This window comes from Theropithecus gelada, chromosome 3, assembly GCF_003255815.1.
Source record: "Theropithecus gelada isolate Dixy chromosome 3, Tgel_1.0, whole genome shotgun sequence".
NCBI lineage: Eukaryota > Metazoa > Chordata > Mammalia > Primates > Cercopithecidae > Theropithecus > Theropithecus gelada.
Genome location: NC_037670.1, coordinates 76309958 through 76331797, shown reverse-complemented (window position 1 = coordinate 76331797; position 21840 = coordinate 76309958). Strand labels below are relative to the sequence as shown.

At 43.4% G+C, this 21840-nt stretch overlaps 1 protein-coding gene across 3 annotated transcripts in view; it reads right to left on the bottom strand.

Annotated features, from left to right (window-relative positions):
* The window catches only part of AOAH (acyloxyacyl hydrolase), a 210642-nt gene that overhangs the window by 109330 nt on the left and 79472 nt on the right, over positions 1-21840 (bottom strand). For all 3 annotated transcript variants that reach the window (XM_025379042.1, XM_025379043.1, XM_025379044.1), the window contains 2 exons: positions 10377-10436; positions 4228-4298 (listed from right to left, as the gene is read on the bottom strand). In XM_025379042.1, coding sequence (XP_025234827.1) covers positions 4228-4298; positions 10377-10436 — 131 coding nt within the window. The remainder of the gene's footprint in view (positions 1-4227; positions 4299-10376; positions 10437-21840) is intronic.

Sequence of the window (21840 nt, the reverse complement as noted above, 5' to 3'; positions counted from 1 at the left end):
TGACCCGGGGAGCAATTATAACTGCGGCTGATTGTTATTAATGACACAGTATTGAGCTATTCAAGTTCAATCTCCCTAAAACTATCTCATGAAACTGGGTCATTATGACAGAAGAAAAATGGTGAGAATGAATCTCCATGTGTGCCTGCCTCACATGGGTCTCAGGTAGCTCTCGAGGGCTGGGTGCGGGTTGGTTGCATCTGTGGGTGGATGTGTTATGTAGGTCTCTATCAATGAAATGAGAACAGAGAAGCCACGGAAGGGCACACCTGCCTATAGATGTGGCTCAGCTTGGAGGTGGGGGCGGGACTGAAGTGGGTGGAAGGAGCAGGGTATGGGGAAGGAGGAGGCTAAAAAAGGAAAAAAAAATAGTGTTGAATTAACACAATCAACAGGGGATAGGATGGTTTGCATGTATTTATGTGAAATAATATGGAGGTTTCTGCATATAGACATTAAATAAAAAGAATAGATTTTTAAAAAGAGGGGATCCTCCTGACTTACCACTGTTGAAGTAAAATACAGACAGTGTGTAGGCACTGTGTATCCTGATTAAAACAGAACACCAAAAAACTTGATCACCCCATGGTCATAGCCTGATAGCTACACATTTGTTTTCCTGGAAAAGTGGTACTTTTCCTTCGTGTATTCCCTCATTTCTTCACTGAGCTCCTCCTGCTAAGAAATGGGATCCCTGCTCCCCAGGAGCTTGTGGGTGATGTAGGAGACCAGCAAGGAAGAAGGGATTGAAGAATGGGATGAGGTGGAGCAGGCACTGGAGGGCTGGTGGCACCGAGGAGGAGCCAGGAGCACCCAGGAGGGCTGTGCAAGCGACTGAAAGTAGGCTGGGTGCTGGAACATGTCCCTGGGGTGGGGACACCTCAAATGAATTTTGAAAGCATTAGACAGAGTGGGACAGTGGGCAGGGAGAGGCACTGGGCAGGTAAGGCATTCCTCCTGGGGGAATTTTATCAAAGGACTATGCCACAGAAGATGTGCAGGTCTTGTCTCTACCACGTGAGGACTCCGTGCTAGTGGGTCAGGCATTTAAAACCTACTCGTTCCTCTAAGGCGTAGGGCTAAGAGTTGAGGGGGTCAATGGAAAGCAAACTGTTGGATTCAAAGGTCAGATTCGTCCATTACCGGATCTGTGACCTTGCGCAAATGATTTTACCTCTTTAGAAAGGAGAAAATAATGGCGCTGACCTTAAATAGTTGGATTTACAACAGTTTTTGGTGCTTAGACAGCACCAGATAACTTTTAGTTATCAATATTATTACTGAACCACAGATGGCTTTGAAGAATATGTGAGACTGCATTTATACGTGTACGTGCTTTGTAAGTCATAAAGCACTGAACCAATTGTAACTGGCTGCATATGACACTTGAAACACAGTGATTTTCAGAAAGAAGGAAAACACAGTTTTTGCTTTTTCATAAAAGAATTATTTTCCCTTTCAAATTGGACCAAGAAAAATCCCTGGCTACTGATGCTCTTGAATTCAATTTTTCAAAGGTGGTTCATTTGAAGAGTTGTCTCTTTGACCCTGTTGGGTCCTGCTGGCCTACATCTAACACAGAAAATACAATAATGCATTCAGCAAGGAGGGGGCAGGGGTCTCGATTTAATGGGAGCTAGGCATGATGACATGATTGGGGGCCTGGGGAGCTGGCCGCATCTCAACCTTCCAGCATCTTCTTTCATGTCTAATATCTTCCCCCTACTCCCCATGTCCTGATGCTCTCTGCATTCATCCCCAGTCATGAAAAGGGGTGTTGCTAGCATTTCTGGCACCTGCAATGTCACTTTGCATAGCTGGCTCGCAGGGGCTTAAGCCAGCAGATTGACCAGGAAGAGTTTTTAACTGTTTAACTCTTGGATCTCTCTAAGAGGCTCCAAATGTGGGTCTGAATCATAGCTTCCTCCTGCCCCTGGATATTATTACAACAGATGAGAGCTGTTCAGTGGATTTAGTACTCATGAAGCTCATGAGATGAAGGATGGCAGAATGAGGAAAAGTGTCTTTGTTAGGGGTTGAATTGTGTTCATGAAAAAATCATGATGAAGTCCTAACCCCTGGTATCTGCGAATGTGACGTTATTTGGAAACAGGGTCTTTACAAGTGTAATCAAGTTAAGATGAGGGCATTAGGGCAGGCCCTCATCCAACATGACTGGTGTCCTTATAAAAGGAAATGACAGGCATCCAAGGAAGATGACCAGATATGAAGATGAAGCAGAGACTGGAGTGATGCAGCTGCAAGGCAAGGTATACTAAGGCCTCACAGCCACCATCGGAAGCTAGGGAGAGACAGAAAGAATCCAACTAGAATCTTAGAAGGAGCATGGCCCTGCTGCCATTTTGACTCTGGATTTCTGACCTCCAGAACTGAGAGAGAATTAATTTCTGTGGTTCTAAGCCACCCAGTTTGTGGTGTTTTGTTACCACAGATATAGGAAGCTATAGCTTCTCAGTCCAGGTGTGCAGCCTAACTCTCACCTCTGTGTGTTCTCAGCCATCCACAAGGCTAGGCTAGCACAGACTAAACTAATAGGAGCTCCTGCGGGAGAGGAAGAGTAAAAGAAGCAGGGACTGGGGCAGATGCTGTAGTTAAATAAATATCTCACGGCTAAAGAACATTATTCTGAGTCATTAAAGCATCACCTGTATGTGTAGCATTGGCAGTCTTGCACTTGTACTAGAAGGCAAGCATTGGGGTGGACATGGACACCCAGGAGTCTAAGTGTGGAGTCTAATGGCCTAAGAATTTCCTGGAAAATTTCCAGGAAAACACAGCACTCCCCCACCAGGTTTGGGGCAAAGGAATCTGGATTTTAAAACATTTCAAGATGATTCTGAGACATGGGCAGAATTTAGTTTACACTGTAATTTTAGATATGGGGAGGCTGAGGCTCAGAGACATTAAGTGGCCCAAGTTCTCAAAGTCAGCTCAAGAAGCAGCGTTGCAAAGGAGTCAAGAATATGTATATTCACAAAGAACACAGGAGATCAAGTGCACCTTGAGGTGTATCTTGGGTCCTCAGTGGCCCAGCAGAAGTTACTTCTTTAAGGCTCAGTTGCTTTCTCTGTGAAATGGGAATAATAATAACCCTTACCTCATTTTATTGTTATGAGAACTAAGTGAGGAAACATATCAGAAGTTCAGCACCTGGAACCTGGAACAGCGCCCATACACCTGACAGCAGCAAAGCAGCAGTGGTCATACTAGAAGTAGCTTAGTGGGATTGGCTTGGTGGCTCACGCCTGTAATCCCAGCACTTTGGGAGGCTGAAGTGGGTGGATCATTTAAAGTCAGGAGGTCAAGACCAGCCTGACCAAAGTGGTGAAACCCCGTCTCTATTAAAAATACAAAAAATTAGCTGGGTGTGGTGGTGGGTGCCTGTAATCCCAGCTACTTGGGAGGCTGAGGCAGGAGAATCACTTGACCCAGGGAGGCGGAGGTTGCAGTGAGCCGTGATCACACCATTGCACTCCAGCCTGGGCAACAAGAGTGACACTCCGTCTCAAAAAATGAAAATAAAAATAAAAAAGAAGTAGCCTTAGTGAAAGGTAGATCCCATGCTATTTTGCCTCTGAGTCCAATGCCCTCTCAAGACATTGTTTCACCCTTTAGTGTTTTGAACAGCAGTTACTATGATGTCTAGCATAACCCCAGACTCAAAGTGGAGCTGGAATACAGACAGGAGGGTGTGCGAATTCTGGACAGTGTCTCTGCACTCACAATCATATTCCTATGTATCTGAGTCAGATTTTTAATGTAATAGTTTGGGCTCTGTGAAAACACAGTCCCTGTTTAGCCTTGTGAATGTCATGCACTAAAGATGCTCAGAGTCTTCTCCATGCCCAGTTGCCCACCCTGGTCCGTAGCTCACACAGCAGGGAGCGGCTGTTTCCAGGTGTAGTGCAGTGGGCACCTCGCTGGCAGGCACTTGCCGGCAGTGAGCCTCACTGTGGGCTGCATTCTAGCCTGGAGGACAGATCAGCTTTGAGATGCAAAGATGCTGGCATTCAGTATATTTTTCCCAAATGATTTTGTTCAGAGCTCATTTGTCTTCTGGTTTCTGTGCAATGTTTTGAGAAAGAAACACTTTAACCTTCAGGGATGCCTTTTAAGTGTGAAGATCATTTTAGTCATTAGAAAAAGGGGACAAGCAAAGATGTTATTACACACTAGTGCTCCGGAAGGTAGAAATTGTATACATACGATTTAATTTTCTGGCAGATCTTGGCCAAAATCGGGAGTGAACAAATGTCAGAACCACTTCTAGAATATCTCTGGGGAGACAAAAACACAATAAAAAGAGAGTTGTTTAGTTTAAGGAGGGGTTCCCCAACTTCTAAGGGCCCCTCTGTACTTGTGGTTTCTGGATCCTCCTTCCTCTAGAATCCAGCCTGTTTCATCTCTCTAAATTTACCTCTTGTTTCTGTCCCCACAATCCATATCCATGCCATGCCTGTGCCTTTGCCCACCGGTCTCCTCAGCCCGAAGCCTTCCCTCCTTCTCTTCTCCCAGCCAGCTCTTCCCAGCTTCCCAGCCACCCTCACTCTCCACCTTGTCCAAGGAGGGTCCGGCAACAGCATTCTTCTACCCAGGTGCTTTAAAAATAAAGAACATTTTCCAACAAAATAATTCCATCTCATTATGGAAATAAAAACTAAAGGGAGAGACCAATCTGGGGTCTAGGAGGAAGGAAGGTCCCTTCCCCCGCGGAGGAGAGAGGTGCACAGACCAAGCTCCTTACACTTCTTGAGCCATGGGGTTCTAGACAGTGATTTCTATTAGGCTCCAGATGTGGGCTACACTAAAAGCCCTGACATTTTACCAAACAGTGCTTTTAGAAAGATTGCAGTTTCCACAATGCTTTCCTCAAGTTAAAGAAAGAGAAGACAACAGGGTAGAAAAGTTTGGCACCAGCATTTATCAATGAAGGGAGAGAGACAGTGGATTCCTGCCAGCCCAGAGTCCTTCGAATGGCTATGATGAGTGTTATGGGCATTGGTGGTGTTTGACCCTGGCAAGAGAGAATCAGCAACCATTTCGGAATATAAATGAGGTACTTAAGGATTTTTGAGATGCCTGTCTAGCTTTCTAGGAGGAGAAATAATCCTGACTGGTGGCCCAGCTCCACCTAAGACGTGGAGACAAAGAGGCTGTCCTTGTCCTCAGCTCACCATCGAGTGGAGGGCATGGGTGGAGGCCCCAGCCCTGGGCACACTCTGTGGGGTCTGCAGAGGCCAAGGCACTAGCAGGTGTCTCTAGGAACCTGGAAGAGGATGCAGATGACCCTGCAGTGAGGCAGGATAGAGGCAGGTGGGAAGGAAGAGAGATGGCCTGGCCTGAGGCTTTGTGACTCAGTGGGGGGCCACAGTCTTGCTAGAGATGCACATCCTTGTCTTCCACATCCCCATGTCAGGCCTGCCGAATCAAAAACCATGGGTGGGTCCTGGAAGCCTATGTCTTTGTAGCCCTCCAAGTCATTCTGGTGCCCACTAAGGCTTGACAACCACTGCTCTAGGTCCTTGTCACTCAACGTGTGATCACAGATGAGGAGCATTGATGCCACCCGGGAGCTTTCAGAGATGCAGAGTCTTGGACCCGGCTGCAGACCTACAGAATCAGAAGCTGCATTTTAACAAGGTCCCCAGGATGCACGCTAAAGCTGAAGTAGCCTGGCTCCCGGCAAAGGGAGTGCCTGAGCAGTACTGTGGAGGCATGAGAAAGCTTGGTGTCTTAGAGGAACGCCAAACATTCCCACCTGGCAGGAGCATTGGAATGGCAGAACGCAGGGAACCGTGGAAGGAAGGAGACAGGATGGGGGCCTGGAATGCAGCACTACATGATACCCTGAGGACTGTGGGGAAGCCGCGGAGGTGTCAGGCAGAGGAATCACATTTGCACTTCGGAAAGATGTCTCTAGGCATGGGGGGATGGCCTGGAAGAGGATCATTTGAGATAAGAGACCCTAAGGCCCTTTCTCACGGTTTCAAACCTCGGCGCTATTGCCATGTTGGGCCGATAACAATTTGGTCTTTGCTGTGTGGGCTGCCCTGTGCACTGTGAGATGCTGGGCAGCATCTCTGGCCTGCGACCCCCAGATACCCGCTGCACAAATCTGCCTCCAGACGTTGCCAAATCTGCCTCCAGGCACTACCAAATGTCCCCATGGTGGGAGCAAGCGGCAATATTGCCACCGATTGGGAAGCACTGATGGGAAACAGGGTGGAGGAGGGTGATGGTGTGAAGAAGGGGTGGTTAGAAAGGTGACTCCAGAGACTTAGTAGCTGACTGAGATCAGGATTGTGGACACACTGCAAAACAAGCATCAGCATAAGTTTCTACCACAACATTGACGGCGCTTTGGCAGTACAGACCCTATCTGAGATCCAGAGTCCAAAGTCAGGTTGCATTTGAATGTTTGAGGTTCTTTTAATATTCAGTTTAGACTGAAGGCCTTAATCTAATTCTCCTAACAACAATCTAGATTTTAACACTGATGATAACCAACATATTACAAATTGATATGAACAGTTTTATAATTGCTACACAAAAGGTGCAATAGAATAAAACTATATAATTGCACAGCTGTTTGCTGTCAAAATTCAGCCTGACGGCTACAGCTGTCTTTGCCATTCATTGTGTAGAAATTGGGGTTAGGAAGTGGGTGGCAGATGATGTAGGGGACCCTAGAACTCCTCCTGGTTAGACGGAGGTTTTGATTATCTGGTCTTTTCATTACATAGTATGGGAAAGACCACCCTTCTTCTTTTACAATTTACTTGCAAAGAGAACTGAGATGGGCGCCGAGCAACATTGTATGAGTCTTGCTTGCCTATTTGCCAGACTCCTCCTTTCTGAACTTTGCTAGATGGAGACAAAATGTGGGCTGTTATTAACTCAGCAATATATTTAAAATATTGCAACTGGCTGCATCTAATCCCATCTAAAATGAGAGTCTCAAATCAGGGCTGTCCCTGGGGACAGGAGTCATGCAGCATCTTTGCTTTGCAATCTATTTAACCAGCTTCCTGAGCTTCTCCATGCACCAGGATGTCAAATGAATGCAGAACAACAAACAGGGGTTGAATAAAGATAAATGGGCTGAATGGGGTAAATGGAAGCTCAGAGTGGGAGAGTCATCACTCTTCTGTACATAACCAAGCTGAAACTGAATTTCTGTGTGGCAAAGTGCTTTTCAACCCTTGTCGTGTACTGTATTACCTGGATTTAATTGGTCTGGGGTGGGGTTTGGACCTCAGTGATTTTTAGAGGCTTCCCAGATGATTCTATTGAGCAGGTGGGTTTGTGATCAGGGCTGTCATTTATAGTTGCACAGGTTGTCCACTGTAGGATTCCAACATCCACATAGCCTGTGATATGAATGGTGCTCCCCAAAGTTTAGTACTAAGGAGGCCTTGTTGAAAGCTACTGGACTACTAGAAAGGGTACTGAATGTGGGGATAGCTAGCTCTGGATTTAAATGCGGGGTTTCTCACCTACTAGCTATGTGGGGTGAGCACATAACTCAACCTACCTGAGACTCAATATTCTCATCTGTAAAATGGGACTGATGACAAAAATACTCTATCTACTTTGTAGAAGTGAGAATTAAATGATTCCATAACTCAGGTCCTCTTAGATGCTCAATGCTCTGCCAAATCCATGAAAAGTTCCCTGTAGGAGCCTCTCAGGACCTCACTGAGATCCAGGCTTTCTCTGGAATGTTTGATTTCCTTCAATAATGCATAACTGTTTTCAGGTCTGAATTCTCACCGACTAATAGGCTGTGCTGAAATGATATGTAACCTACTGAGTTCAGCTTTCTGTGCCCCGGCCAGGTCTGCAGTTACATCAGCCATCACAGTGAAATGAATTACTCTCTGAGCAGTTTTTTCAGAGACACTTATTTTCATTTCCTTTTTATTTTTTCCTTGATAGCTGTAATCTGGAGAGCAAATAAATTGGTGGAGGTTTCAGAAGAGTATTTTTATTGTTGAATTGTTCGGTAGAATTTTTTTTTCACTTCTCACAAGTAATTATTGGAATCCTGCCCCGTGAATTATGCTTGCAATTCTGGTGACAGAAGTAAAAAATTGTAAAATTCTAATTAGAAGTTAATGCCAAGGCAGTTTTTGCTAGTGAAGTAAACAATGCCTGGAGAATACGTTTTTAGGAGTGTGTTGAGAAGACTACAATACCAATTGTATTGGTCTCCATTTCTGCTTAGAGTTCTGAAGGGGGTGGTCAAGAGTTTCCTGTGGTCTTTTAATATCTTATTCAACAACTTAAGCAAATTAGCTAAATGGGCTACTGTTGGCCCTTAATTATTCACTGAATTAAATAATGATTGGCAATGCAGACATTGTGATTGATTAATCAATTATGTAGAAATGCCTACATATTGCCTGTCACTTAACATGTATTTATTGGCCTTGTTCATCAAAACCCATATGCCCTCCATGAGCAGGGTTGTCAGATAAAATATTACTAGATATACTAAAACACTATTCGTTGTTTATCTGAAATTCAAATTTAACTGGGCATCCCATATTTTTACTCGCGAAATCTGGCAAGCCTAACCATGAGGGATTTTCCTCCCTTTTATTTCTATGTTGCCAAATCAATAATACCTCAAATGCAGTGTATCAAGGTGAATGATGAGCTAGCCAGCAGGGAGAAGCCAAGGACGAGGTCTATGCCCTCCCATTGCTGATGGATGCTTCCTTACTGCCAGTATCTTTGGCATTGAGGATAATGTCGTACTTTAATGATCTACTTTTCTGCTTCCTTTTCAAATGGGGCTGATTTGCAACCACAGCCTAAGTCAAATACGTAAGCCTGTGAGAACTGATCTGAAATAAACATTCTATCTGTTGAACCAGAGTGTTATTACACAGAGGACAAATTAAGGAAACATGAATAAAAATTGTGATAACTTTAACTCACAATTATTTTTTTCTTTTTTTTTTCTTTTTATTTATTTATTTATTATTATTATTATACTTTAAGTTCTAGGGTACATGTGCATAACGTACAGGTTTGTTACATATGTATACTTGTGCCATGTCGGTGTGCTGCACCCATCAACTCGTCAGCACCCATCAACTCGTCATTTACATCAGGTATAACTCCCAATGCAATCCTTCCCCTCTCCCTCCTCCCCATGATAGGCCCCGGTGTGTGATGTTCCCCTTCCCGAGTCCAAGTGATCTCATTGTTCAGTTCCCACCTATGAGTGAGAACATGCGGTGTTTGGTTTTCTGTTCTTGTGATAGTTTGCTAAGAATGATGGTTTCCAGCTGCATCCATGTCCCTACAAATGACACAAACTCATCCTTTTTTATGGCTGCATAGTATTCCATGGTGTATATGTGCCACATTTTCTTAATCCAATCTGTCACTGATGGACATTTGGGTTGATTCCAAGTCTTTGCTATTGTGAATAGTGCCACAATAAACATACGTGTGCATGTGTCTTTATACCAGCATGATTTATAATCCTTTGGGTATATACCCAGTAATGGGATGGCTGGATCATATGGAACATCTAGTTCTAAATCTTTGAGGAATCGCCATACTGTTTTCCATAATGGTTGAACTAGTTTACAATCCCACCAACAGTGTAAAAGTGTTCCTATTTCTCCACATCCTCTCCAGCACCTGTTGTTTCCTGACTTTTTAATGATTGCTATTCTAACTGGTGTGAGATGGTATCTCATTGTTAACTCACAATTATTGAGGACTTGGTAAGTCCTAGGCAAGATCCCAGATGCTCTCTGCACTCTCAACTCTATCAGTGCCAACACTGGAGGACAATATTATCATCCCTGTCTTACAGACAAGAAAACTGGGGCTCAGTGAAGTTGAGCACCGTGCTTAAGGTCACATTTTTAGAAAGTGGAGGAGCAGGAGGATACAGCCTCCTCCAAGATGGTCTACTGGAAAGCAGCAGTTCTCAAATGCGGGTGATTTTGCTTTCCAGGGGACATTTAGGAATGCTGGGAGGCATTTTTGGTTGTTGTGACTGGGGAGGGATGGATGGTGGTGCTGCTGGCATCTAGTAGGTAGAGGCCAGGGTTGCTGCTGAACACCCTACAAAGCCCAGGACAGCCTGCACAACAAACGGTTATCCTGTCCCAGATGTCAGCAGTGCTGAGGCTGAAAAACCATGCTGTCATGTGAAGGCAGGAAACACAAGTGGAAGCAGCTTACTTTCCTACTTCAATCCCCATGCAGCTATGGCATGTCGCGGGCTGATATCCAGAGTAGTCCTTGCCTTTGGGATGTGAAAGCCGGGGCCAGTGAGAGACGGCATGCCAAGGAAAAGGCTGGCGTTCTACCCACTGAGTGCTTACCAGAATTGGGGACTTCTTGACAATTCGTCTTGCCTTCTCTAGTGTAAATTTCCATGTCTCCTATAAAAGCAAAGTTAGACAACATTACAATTCACGTTTGATCGTTTCTTCCTACATCTTTCCTAAAATTAGGATATTTAAAGTCCATAAGTTTTCAATAAATGAACCACTCCATAAATTTGTAATGAAATAATTCACAAGAAGGCAATTTCACGTTAATAGCTCCTTTTATTTTGGACTTTGCTTTGTGTCAGATGCAGTGCTAAGTACTTTGGGAACATTATCTTATTTACTCTTCAAACAGCCCTGCGAGATACGACCATTTCATAGATGAGGAAACTGAGATGCGGAAAAGCTAAGAGATCTCATAGCTAGGTTCTGAATGGCAGAGAGGCAATCTGAACCTCTGCTTCCTGACCCTTCTGCTACGCTGATCTCCATAAGCAACTTATCGTGGTGTCTAAAACGCCCCCAGCAGGAGACTGTCAATAGCCTACTTGTGTGTCTTGTGCTTTAGCAGTGAAGAATGGCTGATCATTGCTGTGCAAGCTAACACCTCATCTCTCAGTTACCTCCTCTTCCCCTGGTTGGAGATTCCCTGTCCTCTTTCAACCATTTTGAGAGCGTCTAAGTGCATCTTCCAAGTGTACACACATTGCAGATATAAAGAGTTAGCTCATTACTACCAGTGATGATTGCTGTGAAACTCCAAAGAACACTGTGTTGGCCTATTTGTGGAGGGGTTGGGGAAGAGTAACCCTGAGGTGGGTGGGGAAGAGGAGGGTTTGCTCTCAGCACTGCTTCCCAGAGCTTTCAAAACCAACTGAATGTGCATATCCTGCCCCTGCCAAATCCCTCCTGGGCCTGCTACCTGTACAGCCCTAAAGCAATCTGCTCAACAATTGGAAAGCTCTGTCCGCTGGCTGCTAAGAGTGAGTGTTGATGACTCAAGAGGAAAACATGCTCTTTAGGTGAGTTTGGTTGCCAGGATGCCCTGCTACGGTGTATGTTTCTTAAAATATTGAAAGGCTAGTGTGCCAGTTGGTGAACAGCTGTGTCCCGAAGCCCCTGAGGGTCCTCCACTCTTGCTCTGACCGCTCAGCCTCTTCCTTGGACTCCCCCAGGCCTCCTTGTCATCCGTCAGCTATGGGGCCACTGTGATAGTCCCACCCAGTGGGCATCTGCAGGCTGTGCTCCAACTGCACCCATTATCCATTCGGATTAGTTGGCAGCAGGCCAAAAGAGCTGATCCCAATCTTCACTTTTGAAACATGACATCTTTAATAGAAAAGCTGCTTAGGGAATGGCCCCATTCAAAAAGTGACCTCATTCAATGCACTTTTGGCCTTTTCTGAAAATTCTAGCAAACCCTAAAATTCTCCTATTGTATAAATTAAGAATCTCTGGCATAGTCAGTGTAACAGACAACAGATTTTCATGCAAACTATTCTTATGGTGCCCCTTGTGGCTACTTTTATCAGCAAAGAGCTGTGCCCCTGCTTCTCTGTCTCAGAAATATTCCTTTGCATTCTCAGGCCTACTTTAAAATCTTCAGAGCCTCGCACAGTCCTTGATGCATAGTAGGTGCTCAGCAAACATGGAAATAAAAGAAAAAGAAGATAGTTGTGATATTATGTTAAACAAGGAAACTAGGCTACCAGATTTTATGCACATAGGAAAAAACCTTGCAAAGGAATATGTTATAATAATGATGGGTGATAACTTTTTCCTTTTTGCCCTTTTCTGGTTTTCTAACTTTTAAACAATGAATACCACTTCAGCAATAAATGCTTTCAAAAAAGAGCTCAATTCATGTTGTCTTGTTTCTTGTCGAAGAAAATGATGTGCTTGGTGCACTGATATGCAAGTGAAGGCCCTGGGGATCTGGCGGTGAACCCCACAGTGAATGACATAGACATCCCTTCCCTCTCAGGGCTTTCTGCCTGGCAAGGGGACTGACCTTGAGCAAGTACAGTAAACAGAAGTAGATGAAGCAGAGAGAGGGCTGAATCCCTTTGAGAGAACCAATCTAATTTTAACCAAGCTCAGTTCTCTAGGGCTCAATGTTTGCTGGGAGGTAATGACAAGCTATGAAAACAGGGTGTGGCAAGTGCTGCAGCAGAGGCTGTGTTCAGGTGGGATGGGTGGCTTGTGTGTCCTCCCAGGAGGTCTAGAGCAGGTTTATCTGGATGTAGCTGAGTCCCCGATATTGGTGCATACAGGGGTGGCAGCAGGGATCCAGGGCTGAGGCTGCAAGGAAATGCACTGGTTTTTGCCAAGGAGGGAAGTCGAAGCACCCAAGAGTGGGAACAGAGTCCTGATCCCAGATGGACATCAACACTCACCCGTTTACTCAGAACCCACTTCCAAATTCCAGTCACAATAACTGCTAGGAAAATCTAGGTTTCTGCTGGAAATTGGGGAAGGGTAGGACCCACAACTAGAAAATTAGAAGTATTTCTGTAAGATGCAGTTTGGGTAACATCAAATTGAAGCAAAGAGGGAGCAGTCAGGCTTTTGTCACACTCAAAGGTGAAGGCTACATGGAGAGTGAGGGAAGGGCCCCTAGGGTAGAATCCTACCAGCACCCTTGAGGCTGGGGCAACAGGGGTTCAGCCAGCATAGACAGAATGGCTGTGTGTAGAGTGCAAGTTTAGGTGTAACAAAGATGTGGAGGCGTGCCCTCGGACCCAGGGTTGTCTGTAGCCTTTGTCGCAGCGGCACTCACCACTGCCCCTTGGTAGAGGCTGTCCACATGTTTAGGGATGGCAACCTGGTGACGGTGACAGACTTGTCCTGCAGCTGCATTTGCATGTACTCTACCTAAGATTCAGAAAATGGCAATTGACTCTACCCAACAATAAAGCAAATACTGGAGGGAAGCTCCAGAAGCCACCACTGGCTCCCCCTCTGGGCATCACCCAAGGCTGGAGAAGGGCCCCAGCCTGGCCAACTTGAAGCTGCTGCAATGGGGTAGACAAGAGCCTGCAGGAAGCTGATGGCCTTGAGTCGGTGGGGCAGGGTGAGTAAGTCAGAGATTCCAGGCTCGGAATAGCTGTGCACAGGAGCCAAGGGGGCACAGGTGCAAAGGATGATGGTTTACATCACCCTCAGGGGTTGAGAAAGATTCTCAGGGGACCTGCAGCTTGAGCTAAGCTCCTACTCAAATCCCTCTTCACCCCTAGAAAGTATACACCCTCCCTACTTTACAGCACAGTCCACCCAGAGGTCAAGTACCTCACCTGATCACACAGGTAGGGGCAGACTAGAGGGAGGTCTGCCCGGGAATCAGGCCCAGAGCTTTCAGTCTTCCAAATTCATGCACAGCTTTCTCATTTACAGTGTGACAGATGGTAACAAAAATGGAGTTTCTGGCCTTCAAAAATGGCATCACAGGAATTTACCTGGGAACTGCCATTCTAGAAGCCGCCCCTACCCCCTTTGGATAATTTTCCAGCTGCAGCACTGATGTCTTGTTCTCCCAATGACTCTGAGAGCTCCTGGGCAGGGGCTTGGGGCTCTGGGCTATAATTTTTGATTTCCCTTAGCATCTTCAATAACATTGAGCCCAGGGCATGTAGGCAACAAGTGCCTGTTGACTTAAATTCACAAAATTATGAAAATGAAAAGGACTAAAGAGAGACTAAGAAAAGGCTGTATTTTTCAGATATTTTCTTTGAAAGCTCATTACAAGGGTTGCTTCTTCCTGAAGTCTTATCAGCTTTCCTAGTTTTCGGGTTGAGCTTTCCTCTTCTGTTTACTTTACATTCCACACTATAATACACTCCCATGCTTACATTTCACATTCCCCCACTAAACCTTGAGCTCTAGGTAGGTGAGGATGCTAACAGTTGCCTTGATGCAACCCCCTGACGCCCTGCACTGCCTACTTTTGCATCTGCCATGCTACCTTAGAAGAAGTAACATCGACTGAACAGAGGAATGAGAAAATTTGAAAAATACAGCCCTTTCCCAGTCTCTGTTTAGTCCTTGATCATCAGCGCACACAGTAGTATACAGCCATGGTGGCTCACTAAAACACTTCTGTCTAGAATGATTTAAGCGTCTACCCAAACCAAAGCCAGCCCAAAGTCTTCAGACAAGAGGAGAGGCTTGGGGACTACTGACTGCTATTATGGGTTGGATTTCGAATTGTCTCACCTAAATTCATATCTGAGATAATAACCCTGCAGAAGCTGAGAATGTGGCCTTATTTGGAAAAAGAGTCATTGCAGGTGTAATTATTAAGTTGATGCAAAAGTAATTGTGGTTTTGCCGTTAAAAGCAAAGGAAGAGAAAAAGACACATAGAGGGAAGCTGATGTGAAGATAGAGGGAGAATGCTCTCTATAAGAAATATCAAAAATTTCCAGCAAACCAGCAGAGCTAAGAGAAAAAGGCATAGAACAGATTTTCTCTCACAGATGTCAGAAGCTAACCCTACTGATTTCTTGATCTTGAACTTCAGCCTCCATAACTGTCAGACAATTGCTTTCTGTTGTTTAAGCAACCCAGTTTGTGGTCACAGCCCCACAGACTCATACAACTTCTCTTGCTCTCCAGGGTGATTTTGTTCTTGACCTTGAGCTAAGAGCAATTTGGATGATGAAAGAGCAAGGGCCAAGTGCTCATCACCATCAGTATTTTGGGCAAAGTGGTGCCGTTAGGATTTGTACTCTGCCAGGCATAAGCCACATGGGAGCCCAAGAAAAAGAAAGAAAGTACTGTGGTCTGATTTAACCATCTGGATGTGAGCAAAGCATCCGTCTTCAGCAGAAACTTTAAATACTGGTCTCTATTGCTATTTCCTATTTAAAATGATTTTGGACCATAGAGTGTTTGTGGGTTCAAACCCTGGCTTCATTAGTTACTAGTTGTAGGACCTTGGGCAAGTTACTTAAGCACTCTGAGCCTCAGTTTCTTCATCTGTAAAATGGAGATAATAGTATTGTGAGGATTGACCAAGATTGTACTTAAAATAGTGTCTTGCATATTAGTAAGTATGACATTAGTATTAACAATAATTCGTGTTTTTATTTTGGTTTGTAATGTCACCAATACACAACTGGAAAGAGTATAATAATTGCAACATCAACCTACAGAAATGTATGCTTTTTTCAAGGATCCTGAAAATTGTCCTGAGAAGAAAGTATTACTCTTCCTGTTTTACAGATGAGAAAACTGAGGCTCAAAGAAATGACACAATTTAACCAGGCCAGTCTGCAGGCACAGCTGAGATTAGCACTCTAGTTTCTAGACTCCAGCGCCTTTCCCACCACTGAAACATTGTTTTCCCAGAGTGAAGTAAGCCTGAAATTTTAACATAAGCAAGAAAATACGATCGATGAGGTTTCACCAGGGCTTGGGGAATGGCAAGTGTTGCTCCCATGGAGTGAGGACGATTTAATGCAAAAGGTCAGATACCGAGGGGGAGAGGACTGGCTCTGGGTGTCAAAAAGCCATGCACCTGGGTGGAAATTTGTGCAACCCAGGTACAAGCATGGTGGCAGGTAAGAAAGCAGAAAGAAGTATTCTTCCAGTCAGTCATTACGTTGTGCAGTTGTTCATTCTATTCATTTATTTTACAAATATTTACTTAGTGTTTACATTTGATATAGTTTGGATTTGTATCCCTGCCCAAATCTCATGTCAAATTGTAACCCACAATATTGGAGGAGCGGCCTGGTGGGAGGTGATTGGATCATGGGGGTGGATTTCCCCCTTGCTCTTCTCATGATAGTGGGTGAGTTCTCATGAGATCTGGTTGTTTAAAAGGGTGTAGCACTCACTTTGCTCTCTCTTCCTCCTGCTCTTGCCATGTAAGAGGTGCCTGCCTCCCCTTTGCCTTCTGCCATGATTGTAAGTTTCCTGAGGCCTCCCCAGCCCTGCTTCCTGTACCAGCCTGCAGAACTATGAGCCAATTAAACCTCTTTTCTTTATAAATTACCCAGTTTCAAGTATCTCTTTATAGCAGTGCAAGAATGGACTAATACAATGTTGTGCCATGAATTACATGCTGGGGACATAGTAGGGAAAGAGACATCAAGGCTGTTACAATGTAGGAGAGAAGATTGACAGTAAACACCGTAATTAGAAAACAGTTTAGAAAGTGTTAAGTAGTAGTTGCTATTCTCCCTCTTTTATAGATGTGGTAAACTGAGGCTTAGAGTAGGTAAATAACTCCCCCAAAGTCACAGAGCCAATGAGTGGCACAGTCCAGATCCACTTCAGACCCACTTGGCACAAAGTCCATGCTTTTTCACTCTGCTCTGGGAGATGTTAAAAGGTGTGCTAAAAAAGAAACATTTTTTTTTTTTAAGTTTAAAAAAGTTTGGGAAATCTGAGAATGAATTCCTACCTTGAGAAAGACACACCATGCATTCCTATATTCAAGGTTTTGGGCCGCTTTGTGGGAATAAATATCATTTAGATTGGGCATTTCCTAAACATTCAAAAGTCCATTCAGCTGTATTAACTACAATGGTAAACATTCAAAGATGATAGCGAACAGGGGATCCTCAGGGACACAACAGAATGTCCTGAGACATTTTTAGCATATTAGTGAATTGCACAGGACACATTCAGTAATTGGGCTTTCTAAGGTTCTGTGATGTTAAAGAATTGAATTCTGGTACACTTAGAAAGGAAAGAAAAATAGTGTTTTTAGACATGAGTTTCTACAGTGAACAATTTTGAGTGATCAAGTTCTCTGTTATCAATTATAGCATCAGAAGATTTGAAAAGTACAAAACGTGCCTTTGTTCACTTCACACGTTTGACAGCAGTGACAGATTCTCACAAAGGAGAAAGCCCCTGGGAAGTAAAATTATGATTTGAAACGGGCGTTTTTTATTGTCAAAGAGCATGCATGAATGAGGGGGGAGGTGGGAGGTGGGGGAGACTGCTCATCTACCCCAGATCTTTTCTAAAAGTTTATTAGGATGGGTTGTTCCTCACACCCAAATTCACTGGTATAAATTGATTTTTAAAATGGAGCAAGATTTGAAAGATGAGATCCTCCAGGGACTTTACTGGCCACTGGAGGAGGGAAGTGCATAAATAATTACAGCATGAGGCAGAGTCTGTGCCCTCCACCCCAATCAAATTCTTGGGTTGAAACCTTAATCTCCCTATGATGGTGTTTAGAGGTGGGGCCTTTGGGTAGTCATTAGGTCATGAGGCTGGAGCCTTCACGATGGGAGGAGTGCCCTTATGAGAAGAGGCTAGAGAGAGCCAACTCTCTTTCCTCCATGTTAGAACAAAGCGGTCTGCAGCCAAGAAGAAGTCCATAGCCAGAACCTGACCCTGTTGGCACCGTGTTCTTGGACTTCCAGCCTCCAGAACTGTGAAAATACATTTCTGTTGTTTGTAAGGCACACAGTCTAGGGTACTTTGTTAGAACAGCCCTGACTAAGACAGGCAGATCAGAAAGAGCCAACAGAGAGGTACAGAAAAGGGCTTCAAGGCAATTTCTATTCAGTAGGAAGACAAAGGCAAGAAGTTCCACTGCTTATGGGTTTTTAACAAATAGTGGCATGTCTAGCCTTTGAGTGGAATTTGTAGGTCTGTTATTATATCTGCATTCTACTGCATCCTACAGTGGCGATTTTCCAACACTCAGGATTTAGCTCTATCAAAGCCCAGTTTGGTTTTTAGGTTCTGACATTTTCCAGCTCCAATGGGCATTTATGACTTTAAATTATATGCAAGAAATGAAGTCTGTTGACGTCATTTTCTTCTTCCAGGGGTGGGAAAAAAAGGGTAAAAGTAAAAGAAAAAAGCCATTACTTTGAAATGCATCCCCTTTTATCATTGAATATCTCTTCTTCATACATATTTTACCCTTAGCTAAATTTTCTTCTTTCCTGCTTCTAGGCTAATTATGCATTGTATAGCTTTTAGTATCATCAAAGTATTTAATCATACTCTTGCTATTGCTTCTTATTCTCCAGGCAATACCTTTCTTAAAAAAGCCTTATTTTGGCCGGGCGCGGTGGCTCAAGCCTGTAATCCCAGCACTTTGGGAGGCCGAGACGGGCGGATCACGAGGTCAGGAGATCGAGACCATCCTGGCTAACACGGTGAAACCCCGTCTCTATTAAGAAATACAAAAAACTAGCCGGGCGAGGTGGCAGGCGCCTGTAGTCCCAGCTACTCGGGAGGCTGAGGCCGGAGAATGGCGTGAACCCGGGAGGCGGAGCTTGCAGTGAGCTGAGATCCGGCCACTGCACTCCAGCCTGGGCGACAGAGCGAGACTCCGTCTCAAAAAAAAAAAAAAAAAAAGCCTTATTTTAAACAGCATTATTCCCACCGACTCCTTTTCCTGACATTATTATTATTCATTGTTTTTACCTCTACCATCACATACCACTCTGCTGTAGAGTTCTTAGTGTTCACACCACAGAGGTTCTTCTATGCTTCAAGTTCTATACCAAACATCGTACATAGTTTATCTCTAAATTTTATACTAACTTTGCAAAATAGGAAATAACAGTTCTTAACTCTACTTTGTAAATGAGAAATCCAAGACCCAGTGCTGAGTGAATTGTTCTAGGCTTCACAACTAATACCATTGTTCCATTTTGACTGTTTCTTCCCTAGTATCTGGGCTCATAAACAAGCTCTCCAGTATAGGCTCTGTGGTCTATTTTTATTTATAGCATGTTGTCCTATTCTTTACACAGATGGTTTCTGGCAAATTTTGGGTTAATCAGATGGTGGATATGGTTCAGTAGTAAGGGTCTTTTGTTACATAGTCTTTTACTTTTTTTTCTATTTGCCTTCAGGTTGTGTGATCAGTCTTACTCTATGTTACACAACACATTAATTATTTGTATTAGTTTCCTACTACTGCTGTAACTAATGACCCTAAACTTAGTGGCTGAAGACAACATGAATATTCTTTTACAGTTCTGGAGGTCAGAAATTCAGGGCTAAAATCAAGGTGTCTACAGAGTTGGTTCCTTTTGTAGGTTCCCAGGGAGAACCCATTCCTTGCCTCTTCTAGTCTTTAGTGGTGATGGCTTCACCGCTCTGAACGCTGCCTCTGTTGTCACATTTTTTTCTCTCACTCTGATCCTAATGCTTGCCTCTTGTAAGGATTCTTGTGATCACATCAGCCTCACCCAGATAATCCAGGACAATCTCCCCATCTAAAATCCTTAACTAAATTACACCCCAAAAATTCCTTTTGCTGTCTAAGGTAACAGACAGTTACTGGGGGCTCGGATGTGAACTTGGGAGGTGGTGGGAGATTATTCTTTCTATCATACTTCTCATTCAACAAATAGTTGTTGAGTAATCAATGCATGCAGTGAACTCTGTTCGGCTCTGAGGAAATTTCAGGGACTAGCACTATGTTTGAGGAATAAAACAGCCAGACTGTCTCTGCTTTCAAGGAGTTTACACCCTAACAGAAGATGTAGACATTAAATAATAATTTTACAATTATTGAATTACAATTGTAATAAGTGCTGGAAAATTGGAGTGTGAAGAATGGAGAGGAGTCATGTAGGAACTGGCTTAATTTTGGGCATCAGGGAAAACTTCTTAGAGGGAATGCCTTCGAGCTGAGCTCTAACAGGGGTGATTAATTAAGTGAAGATGAGGGCCAAGAGTGGATGCTGGGAGACCAGTGATTAAAGCCTTAAAACTCAAAGGATCTTTTAGAATCATTCCCAATCATTAGTGTCATTAGCTTTTCTTGAGCTGAGGGAATTAATAAGCATGTTCTCGAGAGAGATGGTTGTCATTTTCTGAATTTCTCAAAAGCAGGCAAGAAAAATGTTCATATCTCAAATATCATAGAAATACCTTCCTTGGAATAATTTGATTTCTTCCACTTATCAGAAGTCAATAGTAACATAACATTTGCACTACTTTTGCTGTACTTTGAAGAGTCTTAACACCTCTGTGAGTTTACTAGCCCCCATATCAGTCTTTATACAAGTTTAAGTAGATAAATTAACAAGATTTCAAATATGGATGTTAACAAAAATACAGCTTTGAATCTCTGGCATGATCATGTGAAATGCTTGGAGAAAAGATTGAACAATAGAGCACAAGTCCAGACATGGTGTTCCAATGCCATCCTCAGTTCTCTTACTCTCTCTCTCTCTTTTTTTTTTTTTTTTTTTTTGAGACAGAGTCTCGCTCTGTCACCCAGGCTGGAGTGCAGTGGTGCGATCTTGGCTCACTGCAACCTCCGCCTCCTGGGTTCAATCCTGTCTCAACCTCCCAAGTAGCTGGTACTACAGGTGCATGCCACCACGCCTGCCTAATTTTTGTATTTTTAGTAGAGATGGGGTTTCACCACGTTGCCAGGCTGGTCTTGAACTCCTGACCTCAGGTAATCCTCCCGCCTTGACCTCCCGAAGTGCTGGGATTACAGGCATGAGGCACCGCGCCTGGCCCCCTTAGAGTTTTAAGCCTTCACATATGCAGAGAGCAACTTAATTTTGTGGTCTCTGATATTGAAAGCCTTTTCTGCTTCTGTGATAATTTATTGCCTAATCATCAAAGAGCTTTGTGAAGTCAAAATACATAAGAAGGGGATAAAATCTCATTTTAATTTTTCACTTTTTAAATTATAAGAAGGGGTGAGCATTTTCTCCTAAATTTTCAGTCCTTTGATCTTTTTCCCTAAACCATTTGTTTGTGGCCTTTGCTTACTTTTTTTTTTTCTTTTTGATTTTTTTAGGAGCTCTTTGAATCAAAGAGAAAATAATTCATTGTGTGGCATATTACAAAACATTTACCCAGTATGCCATTTGTCTTCTGACTTTGTGAAGGGGGCAAGATTTTACTAGTTAGATGTATTAATATATCCCTTTGTGACTTTTCAAGCACAAATTACAAATACAATTGCTCAGGGTTTTATAGTTCCATTTTTTTAAAGTGATTCAGTCTTTAATCATTTGGGATTTATTTTGCTATAAGGTATAGATAAGCATCTAGCTTAAATTTTTTTCAAATGTCTAGTCTTTAGTTTATTGTATTTTTTGATTAATCCAGTGTTTTAGCACTGATTAGAAATGCTATTTTCATCAAAAACAAGAATCGCAAATGCATTGGGGTTTATTTCTAGACACTATATTTTGCTCCATTTTAAGCTGACTTTCTGTGTCTAGAAGGCTATATTCCCTTGTCACTTATTTCATTGTTCATGATTTCCTCAGATGGTTAAAGAGGAACTTTTAAAAACATTGTCAGTTATACAACTTTACAACCAACAATTTGAATTTTGATTTTTTTCTCTGTAAAGTTAAGATAATGGAATAACCTTATAACTGTGTGGGAGGATTTTAGATGATGTATATATGCTAAGTACTTAGTCCAATTTCATGTCAGTTGTCATTGCCTTTTATTCTATAGCCCCTAATGTGTACACGTACAATAGAAGCTTAGTAAAGCTTTGAGCTTCAAGTCCAGGTGGGCTGGCACCAGGATCTGTGCTCTTCGACATC